The sequence below is a fragment of the Peromyscus eremicus genome, chromosome 5 (genome assembly GCF_949786415.1).
Source record: "Peromyscus eremicus chromosome 5, PerEre_H2_v1, whole genome shotgun sequence".
Taxonomy (NCBI): domain Eukaryota; kingdom Metazoa; phylum Chordata; class Mammalia; order Rodentia; family Cricetidae; genus Peromyscus; species Peromyscus eremicus.
The window spans coordinates 8,711,437-8,730,907 of NC_081420.1; the positions used below are offsets into that span (position 1 = coordinate 8,711,437).

The 19,471-nt window shown below is 52.7% G+C and overlaps 1 protein-coding gene and 1 long non-coding RNA gene across 4 annotated transcripts; one reads left to right on the forward strand and one right to left on the reverse strand.

Moving 5' to 3' along the window:
* Positions 1 to 1,768, forward strand: LOC131910289 (uncharacterized). Its single transcript, XR_009379086.1, has 3 exons — positions 1 to 111; positions 684 to 817; positions 1,538 to 1,768. It is a non-coding gene; the product is annotated as an uncharacterized LOC131910289 (long non-coding RNA).
* A 3,832-nt stretch (positions 1,769 to 5,600) lies between these two features.
* Positions 5,601 to 19,077, reverse strand: Rgs14 (regulator of G protein signaling 14). Of its 3 annotated transcripts, none has more exons than XM_059262265.1 (15): positions 18,987 to 19,077; positions 12,272 to 12,293; positions 11,909 to 12,087; positions 11,439 to 11,531; positions 11,214 to 11,357; positions 10,685 to 10,828; positions 10,479 to 10,590; positions 10,046 to 10,158; positions 9,273 to 9,476; positions 7,306 to 7,379; positions 6,966 to 7,092; positions 6,794 to 6,875; positions 6,640 to 6,686; positions 6,445 to 6,559; positions 5,601 to 6,222 (listed from the first exon to the last, which is right to left on the reverse strand). In XM_059262265.1, the coding sequence occupies exons 1-15, from the start codon at positions 19,029 to 19,031 to the stop codon at positions 6,083 to 6,085; spliced, it is 1,641 nt and encodes a 546-aa protein (XP_059118248.1). In that variant the 5' UTR covers positions 19,032 to 19,077; the 3' UTR covers positions 5,601 to 6,082. The 3 variants fall into 3 exon arrangements, with proteins under 3 accessions (XP_059118248.1, XP_059118247.1, XP_059118246.1); XM_059262264.1 differs by having other exon boundaries at positions 7,306 to 7,382; XM_059262263.1 differs by having other exon boundaries at positions 6,438 to 6,559; positions 7,306 to 7,382.
* Between the last annotated feature and the right edge of the window lie 394 nt (positions 19,078 to 19,471).

The window sequence follows — 19,471 nt, forward strand, 5'->3', positions numbered from 1 at the left end:
TCAGCAATAGAGAAGGGGTGTGGTGGCCCCTGACTCAGAGGAGGTTATCCCTGTCCACTCATCTTTGCTGAGGGACTTGGGCTAATAGCCAGCATTCTAGCCGGCCTGCAGGTGGGCACTGGTTCTAAGCCTGCAGGTAGGCACTGGTTCTAAGCCTGCAGGTGGGCACTGGTTCTAAGCCTGCAGGTGGGCACTGGTTCTAAGCTGTTCTTCCTTTCAACCTTTGGCTCTTCTTTGCCCGCTAGCCAAACATGCTAAAATGGCCACTGAGCAGTCCTTGCCCGCCCTACGGTTTTCATAGTCCTTTTTCGTACATTCATGGTCCTAACTCTTCCTGACCTCTTCCCCAGGGTTGTGCAGTGTGCTTATCACATTCTGCATCTGATTCCATGGCACCAACCACGTTTGCCCCCTCACTGGGCCCTTTGTCTCCCTGTGCAAATGAACTCCAGCTTCTACATCCCTCAGAAGCCAGTCACCTGACTACTAGCCCAGGCCCCCCACAGGGTGCACCTTGTGCCCATTCCTGGGGTAAGGGTGGCTGACCCAGGGAGCATGGTTCACTGCTGTGTCTGCAGATCTTCAGCAGGGGCTCCTGGTGAGCAGCCAGCACCTCCACCTGCCTCTGCACAGGCCCAGACTGAAGGTCGCTGAGTGACAGCATTCCTTCCCCCGGTCCTAAGACTGTTGCAGATGGAGAAGGGCAAGAGAGAAACATCAAGGTTGTCTGGCAGAGGTTTGGAGTACAGGCTTGGTTCCCTGAGCATCCTCAAGAAAGTCATGGCTGTTTGCTTAGTCCAAGTCCTCTGTAGGGAAGGTATTGTCGGGATGCAAAACTAGTAAAAAATCAAAAGTGTGTGTTCTCTCCCTTCGTACTGTATACTGGGTGGATGAGGCCAAGGCCCTTCATGGCGTCCCTTCTGGGGAGGTGAACAGCTCTTACAACCTTGCCTGAGCACCCTTGAATCAGTGTGGCTCAGTGGCTGTCAAATATAGCCCATGGGTCAACGAGCTGGTGGGAGAGGAAGCTCTGGGTCTGGGTTCCTCTTCCTGAAGATGAGGCCTGGCGAGGCTGGTGAAGGCCTGAGATCCTGAGGGATTCAGAGTGGAACTAGGAGAAAGGGACACCTCATACCAGCTACTGCGGAACTCCCCTCCAGGCATGGCATACCACTGCCGTCTTGATATCAGAACAACTGGTTACTCACACAAGGCAGCTTATGTGGCAGCCCACAGGGAGTTCCCCAGGTAACCCACGAGGCCCCTCCTCTCACCAGGGTATTAAATGGTTGGTGTGTGTGTGTGTGTGTGTGTGTGTGTGTGTGTGTGTGTGTGTGTTGGGGATTTAACTCCTCAGCTCTGAAAAAAGAAAAAAAAATGGTTGGTGCGAAGGTCTGTTTTAGCTTGAGTTACCCATGCTCCTATAAGAAAGAGTTAAACTCACCAGGCATGAAGTTAGACTTGGGTGGAATCATTTTATTGGTCTATTATTGGCACCCCATCTGAGATGAATATGTGCTTGCTCATTTCTCCCCAGGAAAACTCACCAAGGTTATTTGACAAGGAGAGAGCAGAGGAGATTATGGTAGGGTTTATCAGCCAGCCAAATTGGCCAAGAAGGATGATGGTCTCAAGTCCCTAAAGAAGTATTAGACTCTACCAAGGATGACTCTCTAATGGAAATAAAGAGGGACTCTTGGGAGTTCTTTATAGTAATGAAATTATTTAAAACTGCATTTGTGAGAAAATTAAAGCCAAACTGAAAATCCTCTTTGACCACTGTTCCTAATCCTGGTAAAATCCTGGTACCTTTCTCAATCTCCTTGATCAATTTTATACTTATAGAAAATTCTCTCCTATACACTTGTAAGTGTCTCTGTGTTTGTGTTTTACGTAAAGATACAGTATGTCATGAATGTGTCTACTAAATGTTTATATTGGGAATTTGGTCCTCAGTGAAGCAGTGTTGAATGGTGGATTTTAAAGTTTTTATTCTTTCTCTTTCTTTCTTTGTTTTTTTGACACAGGGTTTCTCTGTGTAGCCCTGGCTATCCTGGAACTCACTCTAGTCCGGGCTGGCCTCAAACTCACAGAGATCCATCTGCCTCTGCCTCCCAAGTGCTAGGATTGAAGGCATGCACCACCACCACCTGGCTTGTTTTATTTTTTAAAGATGTATTTATTGGACTGGCAAGATGACTGAGCAGGTAAAGGCTCTTGCCTCCAAGTCCAATGACCTGGTAGAAGGAGAGAACCAACTCCTGCAAGTTATCCTCCGACCTCCACATGAACTTATTAAAACTTTAAAATGTTTAAAATTTGTATACATAATAAATTAATAAATCTTTAAAAAAATGTTTAAAATTAAAAGGAATATTTGTGTGTGTGTGTGTGTGTGTGTGTGTGTGTGTGTGTCTGTGCATCTGTGCACTAATATGGAGGCCATAGCAGGGTGTCCTCTATCACTCTCTGCCTATTCCTTTGAGGCAGGGTCTCTCTCTCTGAATCCAGGACTCACATTCTCTCAGCTATCCTGGAAGCCAGGAAGTCCCAGTGTTCCTCTTGTCTCTTCCTTGATTGGAGCTGGGGTTACAGGCATGTGCAGGCTGCCCAGGTTGGGACGGCTGCTGAGATCTCATCTCTGATTTTCAGGATTGCACAGTGAGGGTTCTTAACTGCTGAGCCGTCTTTCCAGCCCTACCTCTGATTTTTAACAGAAACTCCTGACCTACCTCCAGAACTGAACAGCAACATCAATATGCTCTCATCAGCCGTCTGCATCACCCAGGCCTCCTGGGACCATGCTCCTGCATCCAGCAGTCTGAGCATTAGCGAAGCCCCAGTGACAGTTCCTTGTCACTTTCCTCATGCAGCTTAGCCTTTGTCCCAATCGGACTGTTGCAAAAACAGAAATGACAGAAAGGTTAGAATGTATCCAAGCTAGGACCTCCATAAATGTGTTTCTCTCTAGCAGGAGATGAACTTTAAGATGGCTCTTTCAGCTCTCACAGGCCATAAGGGTAACATGTATCATTGTTGGCTCTGCAGATGTTCAGGGTTGAGGGAGAGGTAAGCTTGGCCTGTAGGGTCCCCCAGTTTTGGGGAGACAGCCCATTTCTCACATGGTGTCCCCTCCTCTCTCTCTCTAGAGCTCATGGCAGAGCCTCTTTCCATATGTCAAGAAAATTCGAGAGGAGTTCTGTGGGTGACGAGGGAAGAGCTGGGGATTGTTGTACAGAGCTGTCCTGTGAGCCAAACAGACCCCATCTTCAGGAGTTCTGCTAAGTCGGCTGGTGAAGATAATGGCAGCCAGGCCTATTAACTGTTTACTTTCCTCATAGAAGGAGGGAGCAGAGAGGGTCATGGGGCCCTCGCCTGAGTTTCCAGTCCTGTAACACAAATTATAAACGGTCTTTTAGTAAAAAAAAACAAAACCCGGAGCCCTGATATCGGAGTGAAAGCTGAAAGATCAAAGCCACAGCCACCACCTCTGACCTCACCGACTCCTCAGCCGAAAGTGCTTCAGCTGAAAGGGACACTTCTGTCTATAAGCCTGTAGTTCCTGTCTCCTCAGGCCTTATATGCCTGCTCTGCCCTGCCATATTACTTCCTGGGATTAAAGGGGTGTGTGCTTCCCAAGCAAAGGCATGAGATCTCAAGTGCTGGGATTAAAGGTGTGTGCCACCGCTGCCTGGCCTCTATGTTTAATCTAGGGCTTGTTCTGTCCTCTGATCCTCAGGTAAATTTTATTAGGGTGCACAGTGTATCACCACACAGTCACCCTTCCCAGACAGTTGTGTGCAACTCTTCCCTAACGGTGTGGGTCTTGGGGGAGAAGCTACAGACTATAGATTCTTGAAGAATGAAAGGGTGGGGGGTCCATCCAGTGTGTCCGATTAAATTACCTGTGCTTCTGGGGGAACTTTGGGGGAATTGTTCTTAGTTCTTGTTGGGACCTTAGGAGGAGGGTAGATGTTGTTTACATTTCTCCCAGGGAAGCTATTTTAGCAAAAGGGATTTGTCTCCCCTACCCCCTCCCACTCCATCATCACACACACCTAGTACCCCCAATGCCTGTCGTCCCTTCATGGTTCGCTACTCCAGACTGCCAAGGTGGTCAGTGACGCAGGGTTCTCGTAGTTACGGGTCTTAGGAACCCACCTCACAGTAGCAAGGCCACACTCCCAGGAAGAATTTACTGATTTCCTAGGGTGAAAGTCAAGGGGTGGCTGTTTCAGGTATGTGTGAAGTGTGGTGGGTTGTCGACCACCTGAGGCCTCTCCTGTGTGGGTTTCTTCTGTGCGCAAGGCCTTTGTACAAATGCTCAGGAGGCAGTAGAAAATAAACCCACATAATTGGGATTAAAATAAAAAGATTTATTTATTTTTATTTGTATGCATATGGATGTTTTTGTCTGCATGTCTGTCTGGACACTGTGTGTACAGTGTTCATGAAGGCCAGAGAGGATGTTGCATCCCCGGGAACTGGAGTTACAGATGATTTTGAGCTGACATGTAGATGCTGAGAATCAATACCAGGTGCTCGGTAAGAGCAGCCAGTGCTCTGAACCCCTAAGCCACCTCTCCAGTCTGAGGATTACGAGTCCTATTAGAGCAGCTTCAGACAACCAGCTCAGAGCCAAACTCTGTCCATGTGGACTCTCTATGTTCCCGTGTCGTCAGCTCACCCCAGAAGCCTGGGAGCCCATTAAACAGTCAAATAAAGTGAGGCGGTTACCAGGTGGCAGAAACCTGAAACTCCCAGAGGAAGGCAGGGTGGGTCAGCACACTCCATTGAGCTATCCCACAGATTTCAAGGATGACAAGGAGCCGGTCAGATGAGAAGGGAGAGCAGGAGGAGGTCCTGGTGGAGGGACCACTCAGTGCAGCCTCACCTGTGTGCAGGGCTCTGCCCTGGCCACTCAAGTCCCCTGGCCTCCTCTCGGCACTGGCCTCCCTAGGTGGGACCACGCTGGGCTTCTCTCCCACAAGCCTTTCTTCTGAGAAGTCCTCCCCTGCCTTGCCCAGCTGCTTAGAGGTGGGGTACCACCCAGCGAAAACAGACGAGGAAAAGAATACCTTGCCTAGCCCAGTCCCACATACAAGCTTTTGATGCATCCTAAGGAGCTCTCAGTAATGTGTGTAGAGATACATTGGATCCCTGATAGGAACAGGGATGCACAAAAATGATGCGTTCATGTCTACAGACGCTGTGGAGCAGCTGAGTGATGGCAAAGGCACAGCTCTCTCTCTCTCTCTCTCTCTCTCTCTCTCTCTCTCTCTCTCTCTCTCTCTCTCTTTCTCTCTCCCTCCCCTTGCCCCCTTCCTCCCCTTCCCCCTCCCTCTTCTTGCTCTACGTCTCCCATATTCCATGCCTCAGGAAGAGATTCTGGGAGGTATACACTGAGGTCCTCAAGAACTTCCTGGGCTTGGTGACAGAGGCAATGGGGTGATGGGACCGCACAGGGCAGAGTGGCACACAAGAAACATACCTCATGGCTGAATAATAATAATTATTATTATAATATAACAATATACATTCAGGACAAACCCAGCTGCCCCAAGCCAACCATAAAATCCATATGTACAGTAGAGTCTGTGTGGATGGAGGGAGGGGTTGCCCACCAGCACGCCCAGGATTTACTCATATCAACTCTTTAAGGAGGGGCCAGCCCCTCCTCCTGCCCCCTGCTAAAGCTTAGAATAAGCTGAGGAGGCTGGCACTGCCAAAGTTACCCCTTTGTGTTCAGTATGCTCATGACAAGAGCCTAGGCGGGCCTCTCCCTGATGGCCTAGCTGCAAAGAATGGGTAGGTGAACCTATAAGAACAGGTAGCCACAGTTTGGGAGTGTGGCTCCCCTGAGTTCCCCCTCCATCCCTTCCTGGCTCCTTCTGTGGGCCTGCCCATAGCAAAAAGAGGCCAGGGACACTCAGGGTGCAGACAAGGCATGCAGAGCGGACCCACGGCATGCTTGGTCCTCCCAGGCACCATGCAGCCAGCCTGGACTGTTACACGGGTGTCAGAGGGCTGGGTGGGCAGCGGAGTCTGAAGGGCCCTCCCTAGGCTGGGTGGTTGATCCAGTCTACGGTGGAGCCTCTTGAGAGCCCGGCCTTTGGGAGGGAAGCTGCAGAAATTCTGGAAGTACCAGGTCCTCTTTGCGAAGAAGTCCCCTCTGGTCGTGGGCCCCACTGCTCTGCACCCGGTTCAGCAGCTCCACCAGGCCTGGGGGCAGCCATAGAGTCAGGAGCCCCATATGGTCAGAGCACCTATGCTAATGCTTCACCATCTGCTGCCTGCTGTGACCACAGCCTGATCCCAGACCATCAGTATATTCCAGCTCCAATGGCCCTTAGCTCAGGCCTCTGATGCCTCAGTGATCCTCAACCCCAATCCCACTTCCCTCATCCCTCTGATCCCGCAGCTCCCACTATCCCCACAGTGCACCTTCAATGTCACAGGTCTGCCGTTTCCCAGAAGAGCTACTGGCATCTTCCACCATCAAACTGGGGGGCACTGGGGGGAGATGAGTGTCCTTGTCCTGGGTTCTAGGCAGGCCTCCCTGCATGAAAGTGGGGGTGAAGGTCGTAACCAGGAGGGGAGAAGCGCAAAGTGGAAAGCGCCCCTGAGGTTCTCTGTTACCTGGCTGTGGCAGGGGGATGTGCTGCTGGCTTCACTCATCTTTGCATCTGCAATGGAGAGCACGACTGTTGGGTTTGGCCTTCCTCTCACGAGCCCCTCCCCCTGTGCAGAGCCACACTGGGAAATCGAGTCCCAGGGTAAAAACATCACTTACCTGGAAGAATGTCCAAAACCAGTGTCTGCGAGGCCACTGAGCTCACCAGCTTCTCCAAATCCAGCTGCTGCTTCTCCCCTGGCTACAGAAAGAGGTTAGCAGCCTATGGGCTAGACCACAAGACCTTTCCTGCTGGCTTGCCTCCCCCCCCACCCCCAGCTCCGTTGCTCACCCGATGCAGGACCACCTGTTCCAGGTTCAGGCCATGCTTTGCCAGGATGGGCTGCAGCGCCTCCTGCAGGCGCTTGGTAGGCTTAGCAGAGATCCTCACCACGCGTTCCAGGTTAGCTAACTCCAGCCTGTGTAGGACCCTAGAGCTGCAGAGTGGTGGAGACCCAGGGCCCCTTTTCCCAAACAAGCCAGGAGGGGACAGAGCTGAATGAGGAGGGTGGGGCAGTTTGGGGTGGGACTTTAGCCTAGGGGGTAGAGCTCCCACTTCAATGAATAAGGTCTGAGATTTGGGACCAGTAGACAGCTAGAAGCCAGATCAAGCTTTGGGGTAGGGCACTCACTGGAAGGTGATCCTGTTTTCCAGTCGTACTTCCTGGTCTGCCAGCACTGTGCAATCCTGATCCAGGACCAGGGCCTTCTGTGGATGCCAGGCAGGGTCTAAGAATCCCTCCCTCCATCCCAAGCCATCCCCTGGGAATACTTGGAAATCACCTTCACTTCCTCCTCTGGTTTCTAGTGTGGTACCTTAAAGATCAGAAGGACCAGCCCATCGGTAAAAGAAGGCTAGAGAGGCAGGTAGGGTAAGGACCAGCAGAGTTGGAGCCTGAGAAGACCAAGGCCAAGCGATCATAGGAGTGGAAGATGCCCTGGGCATGGTGGCTCGGTGGTGCTTGTCTTTATTCCCAGTACTCTACTCAGAGACTGGTAGAGTTCAAGGCCAGCCTGGGCTACACAGTAAGACTGCTGCCATCCCCACCCCCACACCCCCGTCGAAAAAAGAAAAGAAAGAAAGAATGGAAGATACTTGGGAATGTGAGGGGAAGCTTGGGAAAGGATCCAGTTTGGGGAAACAGAAGGATGTGAGGTTTGCATGTTAATGGGGATTCTTCTTGCTAAGGGCAAAGCTTAGGTCCTGGTTCCTGGTTCCTTCAGGCATGGAATACATTTCCCCTCACCACCCACCTATTGATGGCCACTCGGATCTTGTTTCTTGCCTCCTTAATGCCTAGGTCAGCCCCCTCCCCCTACAAATCAGATCAGAAATGGTACAGTCCCGGCACACCACAGTAGGTACACAGTCAAGACTACTGTCTGTACCAGCCTAAGACTTGCAGGGGGGGGGGTTAAAAGGGAGGGGGGATTCTCTCCCAGACAGTAGGCCTGTGCTGTGCCACAGGGACAGGTGGAATGTGGGTGGTGAAGTTATATTTAGCAGGCACAAAAGCCCATCTGGGCTGTTGGCAGCTGTTCTGGTGGCCTAAGGAGGTGGGCAGAGTGCTCCCATAGTTGCCCTCACACCCCCACACCCCAGGTCCCACAAACACCTCCCTTCCCTCCCTCTGCCTGGAATGTCCTCTCTCCACAGTTCTCCCAGACAAACTCGGCTCCGTCCTCTTTAGCGCTGCCTCTTTCATGAAGCCTTCTGACTAGACACGCCTACCTTCCCTGGAAGAGACTCAGTCTGGAGGTATGACCCTTAATCACCTCTTGCCTGGCTTACCTCCAGCCTGGACCTACTAGACAGCCTCAGTTCCAGTTCTGATCACACACCTTGGCTACCTCTTAGGGCTTGCATAAATTCCTGTCACTTCCCCCGGAATGAAGCATTGCTCCCCTGGGACCCCTTAGGATGGTTTAAAAATGAGTTTCCCTGGGGCTGGAGAGATGGCTCAGCAGTTAAGAGCACTGACTGCTTTTCCAGAGGACCTGGGTTCAATTCCCAGCACCTACACGGCAGCTCACAACTGTCTATAACTCCAGTGCCAGGGGATCTGACACCTTCACACCAATGTACATAAAATAAATTTAAATAAATTATTTTTAAAAAATGAATTTCCATAGATCTTAAAGCTTAATGCTCATTTGCACTTAAAGGAGGCATTCAGGGATTAGGTTCATCCAATACTTCAGATAGCAGAGGTGAGTCCCTCAGTGGCAACTTTAGGGGTGGGCCTGTGGGGATGACAATGTTGACTGCGGAAATGGAGGAAATTCCAAGTTCCAGCAGTACCCTCTCTCCAGCTTTACCTCCTGAAACCACCAGAGCAGGGTGATGGGTAAAGCCGGGAACCAGGCCTGGGGTGGGGTTGTGTGTGAGTAGGTTTTTTGTGGTATACGAGTGAGTATCTGAGAATGAATGAGGAGTTAGCACTGGGATCCACGTGGACTTGGACACAGGGGTTGGAATAAGGTAGGGAGGGGATGATGATAGAGAATGAGTTGAAATAAGGGTGGCCGGAAGATTAGGAAAGGAACTGGGTCGTGATCAGAAAGGAGGCAAGAGTTGGGGGCCAGGGCATGCTCACACCTGTTCATTGCCCACCAGGTAGACCTTAATGTCAGGTAGAGAGAGGCCTCTTTTCTCACAGATGCCTGCCAGCATGTCTCGGATGGTGAGGCCTGGTCGGGCCAGGGCCAAGGAGGCGGTGCCATCAGGCAGATATACGCAGCAGTACTTCCCTGGCCGGCTTTCACTCTCACCCTCTCCACTTCCAAGGCTCTTTCGGTGACTCTGGATGTGGGCGAGAGCAGACAGAGGCTGTATGTACACAGGGATGTTGTAAGCTCTCTAGGACACATACACACACGTGCAAGGGCACACTTGGAGGCAGGCACAGATGTGTCTTGCTCCAAGAACAAAGGTATGCACACTCAAACATGTGGACACTCAGCCAGGCATGGTGGCACCTTTGGTCCTAGTACTCGGAGGCAGAGGCAGGCAGACCTCTGAGTTCCACAACAGCCAGGGCTACATATAGAAACCCTGTCTCAAAACAAAAATAAAATAAAATAAATGTGGACACTCAGGGACAGCTCCACTAACTAATCACACACACCTCATTCAGGGTACACCTAGGCACCCACACATGCACACCCATCTGCCAGCTGAGGATGTGCGTCCACGATATGTACAGAGATCACTGTATGGAACATGAAAGAGAGGAAGGGTGAGGTGATAGCTTTGTGGAATCAGCTAGGAGTGGACGTGTAGCTACCCACTGTGAACGCTGGGAACCCATGAAGGGAACTGGCAGTGGTCCTAACCAGAGAGGCACCTTGTTCCCTTCCAATGCTGCTCACCTCAGATTTGCTGCTCACAAAGGCAAGGAAGCCCAGGTCCAGACTGGCAGAAGAATTCAGGGACCCCTGAGACTCTCGTCGCAGGGCAGAGTTCGTGGCTCCACCCGTCATCTCTAAGGGAAAGCCAGCAATGAGGAGACCTTCTTCCTCTCACCATCCCTCTGGTAAGGCCCTCCCATTTGGTGGGTCTTGTTTGGAGCCATCCCGCAGGGACTTAAATGTGTGGGTCCCTGGACTTGTCGCTGAGTAGCCCTAACAAACTTCCGGGGTAGCCTGGGAGCACAGCCTCCTGGAGAAACCGGGTGATCTCAAGAACCCACATTTTGGGGTTTGGGGTTTGCCTTATTGCAGACTGTGGTCAAGTAGGGAGAAGGGGGCGTTCCCAAAATTGGCCCAAACTTCCGGGCCACACCATTTCTAGGGCCGGCCTCACCTCTACGAAAGGACTTGCGGAGAGGCCGGCCACAAGGGCCCTCAGCAAGTGGCAGCTGCCCCAACTCCTCCACACCCACCGGCAGCGATTTCCCGGGCTTCAGCTTCGGCTTCTGAGGGTAGAGGGAAGACTCTAGTGCGGATCTACGGCTGGGGAAGACCCTTCCTGAGACTGTCCCGCCCAGCCTCCTGCCACCCCGTCCGCACCTTCCTCGAGGTGTCGGGGCTCCCGAGGCCCGAGGAGCCAGGTTCCCGCAGGGGGCGTCCCTCGGCCTCGGCCAGCAGGCACTCTTGGTACAGCGGGGATTTGACGAAGCGCGCATAGCTGTCGAACTTCATCAGATTGAAGATCTGCGCGGTCAGCCGGTGTGGGCGGCGATCGGTACCAGGAGAGGACAGTGGAGGGCTGGATGGGTGGGGTGCCTGCACCTGCACCTCTTGCGTCCCAGGTCCTGCCCTCGCCAGCCCAAGTAGGGGAGCCCCAAGCCCTGCCTCCTCAGTTCCTGTCATATACCTGGAGTCTGAGACCAGCCCCTCCCCTTGACTCCACCCCAGCCCATCCTTCAAGTCATCCTCGGCCTTCACCCTCTTACTCCGGTCCTGACTTTGCATTGGCTCTGGTTCTGCATCCAATTTTGCCCCTTCCCTCCGGCTCGGACTCCACCCTGTATCTGGTACTGTTGGGCGTATCATTGGTCTCCCTTCTCAGCCAGGCCTTGCCCCTTGGCCACCTCACCTGAAGCTGTTGCGCTCGAAACATATCCGGCCGGGGCTGGGCCAGCACCTCCTCACTAAGCCAGGCCTGTCGGTCTATGTTCACCGGGCTCAGCGCCTGGCTGGACAGGAACTCATGGTAGATACTGTGGGCCTCCTGAGATAGCTGGGGGATGAGGGACCGGAAGAGATCAGGGGGCGTGCCCCAGGTCTAGTCCCCACCCCTCTGTCCCATCTTTCTCTTTACCTGCTTGGTGTCACTGGCTGGGATCTGCTGGAAACGCTCGCAGGCTTTCCAGAAAGTTACGTTTTCTGCGCTGAATTCCTTCTTCAGGAACTCCTGGCATGAGAAGAAGGGGAACGAAGGCTTCAGACACAGGCTGAAACAGGGACGTGCTCAAAGACTGAGACAGACATGGGCCAAGAGACCAGACAGACAGACAGATGGTGCCAGATCTGGGGTACAAAAAAAAAAAAAAAAAACCCTGAGAAGCAGAGTAAGAACAAGGAGAAGGAAGAGTTCCCAGCGTGGTGGTGGTGAGGGAAAGGATGCCAGAGACAGGCTGGTTGAGAAACCACGAAGAGAAGCAGCACTCTAACCAACCCGAAGCCCTGTCTATGCCCTCTCCAGAATCCCCCATCCCTGCAGTGGCACCTGCCTACCCCCCACGTGCCACCCCCCAATTCCACTGCACCCCACCCCACCCCAGGGCTTACCGTGAAGTAAGCCAGGCCCAGTGGGTCTTGCAGCAGCCGCTCAAAGGACAGGGCCCAGCTGGCCACAGGCTGATCGTCAGTGGAGAAGGGGCTGCTGGGGCCACTGGGGAGGCTGTGGATGCTGAGGGAGCTGCCTCGGCCCTCACTCTGGCCCTGGGAACCCCCTGTGCTGGTCAGTTCTGCAGAGAGATGGACAAGTAGGAGTGAACCTTTTTCCTTCCTCAGGCTTTGGCCCAATCCCTGCTGCAGACAGGCTGCAGGGGCATTACCTGAAAGACCAGTGGGGAGTGTCCCCACTCACTTCCACCTCCCTATCCCTCTCTCCCTCCCAGTAATGCCTCATCCACACAGTCTGTCACTTACCTCCATCGGAGACAGCCAGAACCTAGGAGAGACCCAAGGTAGACAATCAGAGTAGAGCTCTGTAAGCAATTCCAAGGAGCCGCGCTGGGTCCAGGCTCCAGTGAGCTGGAGCTGTGTTTTCTGTCTACAGAGTCAGGCTGAATTCTCCAGACAGTCATTACTGGCTAGGGTTTCGTTCTGCCTGTCCTGACCCCTTTCCCATCATAGGCCGACCACTGTGTGCTGGGGCTTCCTCAGGGTACTTTCTAGTGGCCCCTGGCTCCCTTCTCTCTCTCAGCCCCTTCTAGGTGAGTCTGGGTGTGCAGAGACTTCAATATTGCCTCTGGCAGGTACTGTTTGTGTGAATTTTAGCTCACTTATTGGCTCCTATCTGTAAATGAGGGGCGGGGCTACAAATGATAACTGTCCCTCGGGAACTTCGTACACTGTATTTATAACACTGCCTATGGTGTGGTAAGGGCTATGCCAATCTCGTCTTTGAGGGAGGAGAGGTGTGTCTGTCCTAATTGCACTTGTTTCTCTTTGGGGGACTCATCCCACCCTACCTTGGGCATGGCACGGAATGCTATTTTTGTAGCACAGAGCTGTGTCCATCAAACTTTAGCTGAGAGTGGCCAAGAAAACCCCCTCTCAGGTTTAGTAGATCCAGGATGGGGCTCGAAGCTCTCCATTTCTAACAGGCTTCCAGGCAGTTCTGGTGCTGGTCCAGGGGCCATAATGGGAGTAGCACTGTCATTCAGGCCACCTCCACTCTCTCCTACAATGTGCACTAACTCTGACTTCTCTGGGAACCCCAGTCACTGGTGAAACAGAACCCCACACACACCTTGGAGTTGTTCTTGCAGAGGTTTCTTTTGGTGTCTTTCCCACCTTCCCAGAAGCCCCCCCAGCTCTCCCACAGACCCCTGCTCATGCAGGGTGGACTCTCCCCTTTCTTGGTTTTGTTCTGGGTCCTTTGTGCCCCACCCCAACATCTAGCTCCAACTGCACACACCCAGTTTCCTGCTAATATCTGTCTCCAGATGCCCCATAAGCCATTCAAACTCAGTCATTCTCAGATGGACACCTTTCTGTCCCCACTGTAAAAGTCCTGAAAAAGCTTCCCCGTATCCTGTCCTTTTCCCATCACATAGACAGACTCCCAGCACCTCCAACCCCCATTACTTCCTACATCTCACCAGGCCCTGTCAAAGAAACGTCCATCATGTCCCTTCTTCCCATCCCCACTGAAAGCAAGCCCAGGGAAGCCTCCTGCCCTGTTCTCTCCTCTCCACTCCTACCCTTGGAGCACCTCAGTCATGTGGAAGTCAGGATTAGCCTGCAGGACACTGTAAGACATTATTTGGCCTCCAGGGGGGAAAATTAAGTTTAAAGGGGTCTCCTATGTTTAAAAATTGAAAGATTTTCCCCATTGGTTCCATTTTCCTATCTCCTCTTTAAGAGTGATGCCCAAGGTATTGTGAGCGTCATCTCTGAGTAGCAAGCTTGGCTGGCCCTGAGCGGCCAGTGGCCTTCCCTACAGGGGATTCCCCTTCCTCTCGAAGGACTCTAGGGCCAGTCTGATACATCTGTGTTACATTTGGAGGCAACGAGAAGCGAGCACCACCTAGACTTGAATTCAGATTCCATGCTGTGTGACCTTGGGAAGAAGGCTCAGCTGTCTCTTGACCTTAGTTTGTCCTCTCTAAAAACTGGGCAAATGATGATCCTGCCTTCAAAGGATTGCTTCAGTTGAATAAGTTAAACACACAGAAGAAACTCAGAACAGTTTGTGGTGTGTAATGAATGTTCTAGAACATTACAGCTACTGCAGTTTCATCAATATCCATGGCTGATGTTGCCAGGTGTTTGATTTGCCACTCTGCAGGACAGCAAAGAGCACAATTGTGTGGGCTCTCAAGACAAGGATTCAAATTCTAGCTCTGTTTTTTTTTCTTGTTTTACAACCTTGTGTGGGGGTTGAGCAAGAGAGAAAATTGCCTGAGCTGGGTGTGGGGACCCCCCCCCCCAGCACGCCACACTCTGCGCCCACCCCTGTCCTCCACACTCTGCCTTACACTCCCCAAGATGACCCCCATCATTAGAGTCACCTCTCCCAACCAAGGTCCCCACATCCCTCAGCTCAGGGGGAGGAAGCCCTGATGCCTAGGGCGGGAGACCCTTCAGGATGCTGGAGTCCCGGACAGCTTGCTATTTTCCCCCCCAGCACCTGCCTGCACCCACTGCTGCCTCCCTCCCCCAGCTGCTCCACTGCTGCAGCTACGCTGCTGAATTCAAGCCTGTGCCATCCCCCTCTCAGCTCTGGTGAAGTCCCCCTCTCAGCGCATGGCCTTACCTCTTCAAGTATCCTTAGCCTTTGAGCTGCCCTCCAATCCCAAATCAGCCCGTCCCTTGCAGGAGGCTTTCTCTGGGCAAGAGTCCTTGACATAACCAAAGGGTAACTGAAGCCAGATGCAGGAGGACTTCGTTTGGCTCTCAGAGGCTTTATTTCCATATTATCTTTAATTAAATGTCTGGGTCCTTAACTCCCAGGTTTCTCCAGGTCTTTCCCTCCCCACTGTTCCACCCTGGACTCAACTCCTTGCACACCTTAGTAGGGTTGCTGTTGCCAAGTTACAGTTAAAGGCCTACCTGCGCCTGACTAATGAGCCCCTCCGACATCATTTCCCTCCTCCTCACCTCCACCCCACACTTTATCAAACTTCTATTTTCCCCACACCCCTGCTTCCTGTTTTGCTGTTTCCTCTGCCAGAGTACCTACTTCTATAGACCCCTGGCACTGCTCTGGATCCCTGTCCATCACCAGTTATCCCCAAATACTGGTCTTCACCCTTCCCTTCCCACCACACTAAGCCCACTCATGTCGGGGCCTCTCATCCCTGCAGCTGGTAGCTCCTGGAAGGCAGGTCTTGTTGGGGAGTCTCTCTGAAATCCCTGATGCAGGGGCGTCCTCTTTAACCCTGTGCTCAAGCAGCCTTAAGACTGAGATGCTGGCCCAGGTACCCTCTCCATGCTTGAGCACAGCTCTTCACCAATGTCTGCTCCCAGGCTGCCTCCTGCGGTTCTTTGTTCCAGCCTCCCTTGCCCCATTGGCTGTCGAAAGTGGAACGGGGACAAAGGTAGATGAGAGACAGAAATTTAGAGCTGGGAGGGAAGAGGAATGGAGTCCAATTCCTGCTCAGTCATTTGCACATCGGGAATACCTGGTTTTCCTTGAGATCATCTTCCCCTGGGGAGCCCGAGGCTCGGCATTCCCAGCCTCTGGGGGGGCTGCTGTGAGTCTGAATAGGGCACATCTTGGTTAGAGATCCAACTATGGCAAAGTGGGATCCAGAGCCACAGCTATGGTTTGCACAGGCTCCAAGGCATGGGGAAGTTGGGTTCAACAGTAACCCCAGTTCTCACCTCTGCTTGAGGTGCCATGTTGAGTGACAGGAGGAAAAGGGGAAGAAAGGATGAGGAAGGGCGTGGTGGCCAGTGACGCTCCCAACCAAGCTGGGTCTGGCTTTAGTCTGTCACGCTTAGAAGTGGCTCTAAGGGAGCCTGAGGACACTGAGGAAGCCACCTCAAGTTCCTGATCCAGCTGTCTTACAGACAACCCATATTCTTACTCTACCCTCAGCATCTCTGTCTCCTGCATCAAATGTTACTGCCCCTGTTTTACAGGGGAGGAACCCAAGGCCCAGAGAAGTTATAGATCTGGAAAGTGGCAGAGACAGTGTTAAAAGCCAAGTTTGCCTGCCAACTACGGAATCTGAAGACTCCACCGTGCCGCTCCATGCTGCTTCCACATATACATATATTTGAAACAGGGTTTCACTGTGTAGCCCTGGCTGGCCTCTAACTTCCAGAGATCTACCTGCCTCTGCCTTCTAAGCACTGGGATTAAAGGAATATGTCGCTGCACCCAGCCTTGCCACTTCCATTATAAATAGGGGAGATTAGAGGACCAGGGCTGGTAGCCCTTGGGCATAGGTTGGCAGAGCCAAGAGAGGTGAGGCCCAGTGAGTCCTCTTGAATGGGGCCCCTAGAGGACTCAGATCTCAAAGAGAGAGCAATCGGCTGATGGACACCTCAGACTTTCTTTTGCTCTGACCGCAACTCTTACTCAAACCAGAACTCTTTTCCAGTATTCTCGCCCATTCTGTGCCTTGTGCCTTCCAGAGTCAAGTTCCTGAACTGTGATCTTGTTTCAGTCTTGTGGACATTTACACAACCCTAGGTGCCTGATCCCCTCAGCTTGAACCAGCTCCATAGGGCTGTCCCCAAGACTTGGCCCTTCTGTAATAACCCCTGCACTGCCATCCCTGACCCTGAGTTGGACATAGAGACATCTGAGTGTCTTGTCGGTCTCTTTGCCAGTGTTTGCTGGCGGGACCAGCACTAAGTTTCCAGAAAGTTAACTATGACTTACTCAAAGTTAAACTCGTAGAAACCCTCGGGTGTACCCTCCACAGTAATGCTACGTTTTCTTGTGTGCAGTCTCCCCCTGGGCCACTCCCCCTCGAGCTTTAAGGACCATCTTCTACAGTGTTAGACATTAACAAAGAGGATGCTTTTCCATGCCAGGCTCCTCTCAGCTTCCTCCACTCCTGACCTAAGCTCTTCCCCAAACAGGAACTTTATTCCAGTACTCTTCACTCATGTTTTTTGTGCCTCACTACATTGTGGCAAACTGTGGCTAACTGTGGGCTGCCTGCGGGACTGGGATTTGGGTCTTAAGTGCTTAGGGTGGGACAGCCCAGAGCAGCCCCTTAGTGAGAGCATAAATGAAGTGACAGCTGGTACTGTGTGACGATTTCTCCGGGAGGGGGCTGAGAGCACCCTCTAAGTGACAAGTCTCATTTCAGCTGTTTGACAAGCTGAGTGCCAGAAGGGTATGACTGGTGGCTTTGCCTCATCGGGGAATGCTGGAGGATGGGAAGGGACGAGAGCCAGACAGTGCTGGGGGTCTCGGGGGTATGTGCAAATGGGGACCCTTCTACTCAACAACATATCACTTGTGTTCCTCTGAGCCTCCCCTGTGAGGTAACAACTGGACTCCTTACCCACAGACCCCCTCCATCACATCTACACCATAGTCACTAAGCCTGTCTTTCCGCGCCCTGCTCCAGCCAAGTATGACCTCCTAAAGCTGCCCGTGGTCCAGCAGTAGACATTTGTGAACCATGAAGTCTCTAGAGTCATACCGGGAGTTCAGAACTGATCCAGAAAGGACAGAGATAAACATGTGTGACAGTTACTGAGAGGATCTGGGGCAGAGCTTGTACCATCCTCTTTACACTGAATGACTTTGGGATAGAGAAGCCATGGCTGGCACACGAGGCACAGCCTGGGTCTGTCTCCAGCCCTCTCAGCTGGCCTGCAGCTCTGAGTTCTGTCCCCGAAGCATCAGTCCAGCTACACCTCTGGGGTGGGTTTGGGCTATTCCTCCTGGGCTCTGCGGCCAGGATACCTAAGGAAGAGCAAGCCAAGGGCCATGACCACCCAGGGTGGGAGTGCAAGGCAATTGGGCTCTACTTGGACTTTCTAAGTCGGGTTGGTGGCAGAGGAAGTGGGATGGGGCCGAGCCAGCTCTTGGTCTCCCTTCTACCCGAACAGCATGGTGCTGGCAGGAAAGGGCTGCTGCACACGAGATGGAAACTAATCTTGGGCACTGGAAAGCAGGGATGGGGACTGTGGTGGCTCAGCTGTTCCGAGAGGCATACGATTCTGAAAGAGGGGCTGAAAATACAGGGACTTCGGGGCTAACATCTCCATAACCTTCACAGTGCTTCAAGGGTCTCCAGTTCATTATGCCACTTAGTCAACAGGACTTTGATCCATTCCAATTTCATTTCACAGATGACGAAATAGGAAAGGACAACGGTGCTAGAACTGGGATCTCAGGTCACTTTGGACCTACCAGCTTTGTCCTAGGGCCTTAGAACAGGGACTATCAGGAAACTGTTTGGTTTCCTGGAGTTGTTTTAGTGACTCTGCCAGGTGAGCCAGGTCCCTGACGGTGGCTCAACACAGCCTGCCCTGTTTGCTGAGTGAATGAGAAGAACCAGAAACTCTGAGGCAGCTCTAATCTGGAGTTAAATGGCCTGGAGAGGGTGTAAGGGGTTAGCTGCAGCCCCGGGTTCATTTTCTCAGCTACACAACCCTCCTTCCTGGAAGCTAGGAATAGAACAGGCAGAACTGTTCATCCCGTCCCATCCTTACTGACCCATCCTGGGCTGCCCAAAGAACACTAGTTCTGGCAGGATGCCTCTGGAGCAGGTTGACGTAGTGACCCAGCAAGGCCGCTCTTAACCTTATCTTAGGCACCTAGAGCATGAGGTGGAGGGGCTTGAGCAGTTGTAAGAGTGATCAGGGAGCAAGGGGACCACTGGGTCTGTCTCCACGTCTCTCTCTAAGCAGCTTCACATCGGGCTAATTCCCGGAGTACATGAGGGAGCAGTGAGTCCAGCCTGCAAGAGGAACCAGAGCCTGTGCCCACTGGGCTCTGGGCTCAGCCCTAGGGCTGCTGCACCAGACTCCTAGCAGGGCATCTGGAAGGGTCCTGGGGTGACAGCAGCAGGTCCCACTGTCAGCAGCCATCTGTACCCAACTTCTCCAGCCTGCTGACAGCCCCCGGGCTCCTCCTCACACCTGCCGGTTGTGCCTCCTGGACTCCACCCTGGGTGTGCCCACCCCCTCCTTGTGGCTCTGGCTCAGAGCCCGCACTCACCATGCGCCCGTTGGGGACACCCAAGTGCTTGGGCTTCCCTGGCATACCGCCGCTGATCTCAGGTCCCCGCCACGGGGGGCCACCCACCACAGGGATTGTGGAAGCACTGATCAGAGCTCTCCGGGTGGCAGGCAGGCAGTGGAGAGAGCTCTCTGCTCCTGCGGGCCCTCACATCCTGAAACACCAGCTCACTACCTCTTTTCTCTGCCACAGGAAGTGTCTCTATAGAAACCAAACCACAGAAAGAAGCAAGGTCTAAGAGAGCGAACGCCTCTTCCTACTCACATACACACACGTTCACGCACACACACATGCCGCCAACGCACCCTTGGTTGCACCCCATGCAAGCACCAACACACAGCAGGAGCCTCCTTGTGCCCAGTGAGCAGCCTGGAATGTTCTGGCTCAGCCTGGGAGCTCCAAGGTTATGTGTTAGCACACAGAAGTGCATGGTCATACAACGAGGCACTTTTGTACCAGGTAGT

Bases quoted from the DNA above. Each gene is read 5' to 3' on its own strand.
- Rgs14 (XM_059262263.1), bottom strand. From the start codon at position 19,031: ATGCCAGGGAAGCCCAAGCACTTGGGTGTCCCCAACGGGCGCATG. The intron at 10,591-10,684 runs GTGCGGACGGGG...CTCTACCCTCAG, and splicing joins GCCCCGACACCTCGAGGAAG to AAGCCGAAGCTGAAGCCCGG. The intron at 6,223-6,437 runs GTGGGGATAGTG...GGCTGCCCCCAG, and splicing joins TGTGACATTGAAGGTGCACT to GCCTGGTGGAGCTGCTGAAC.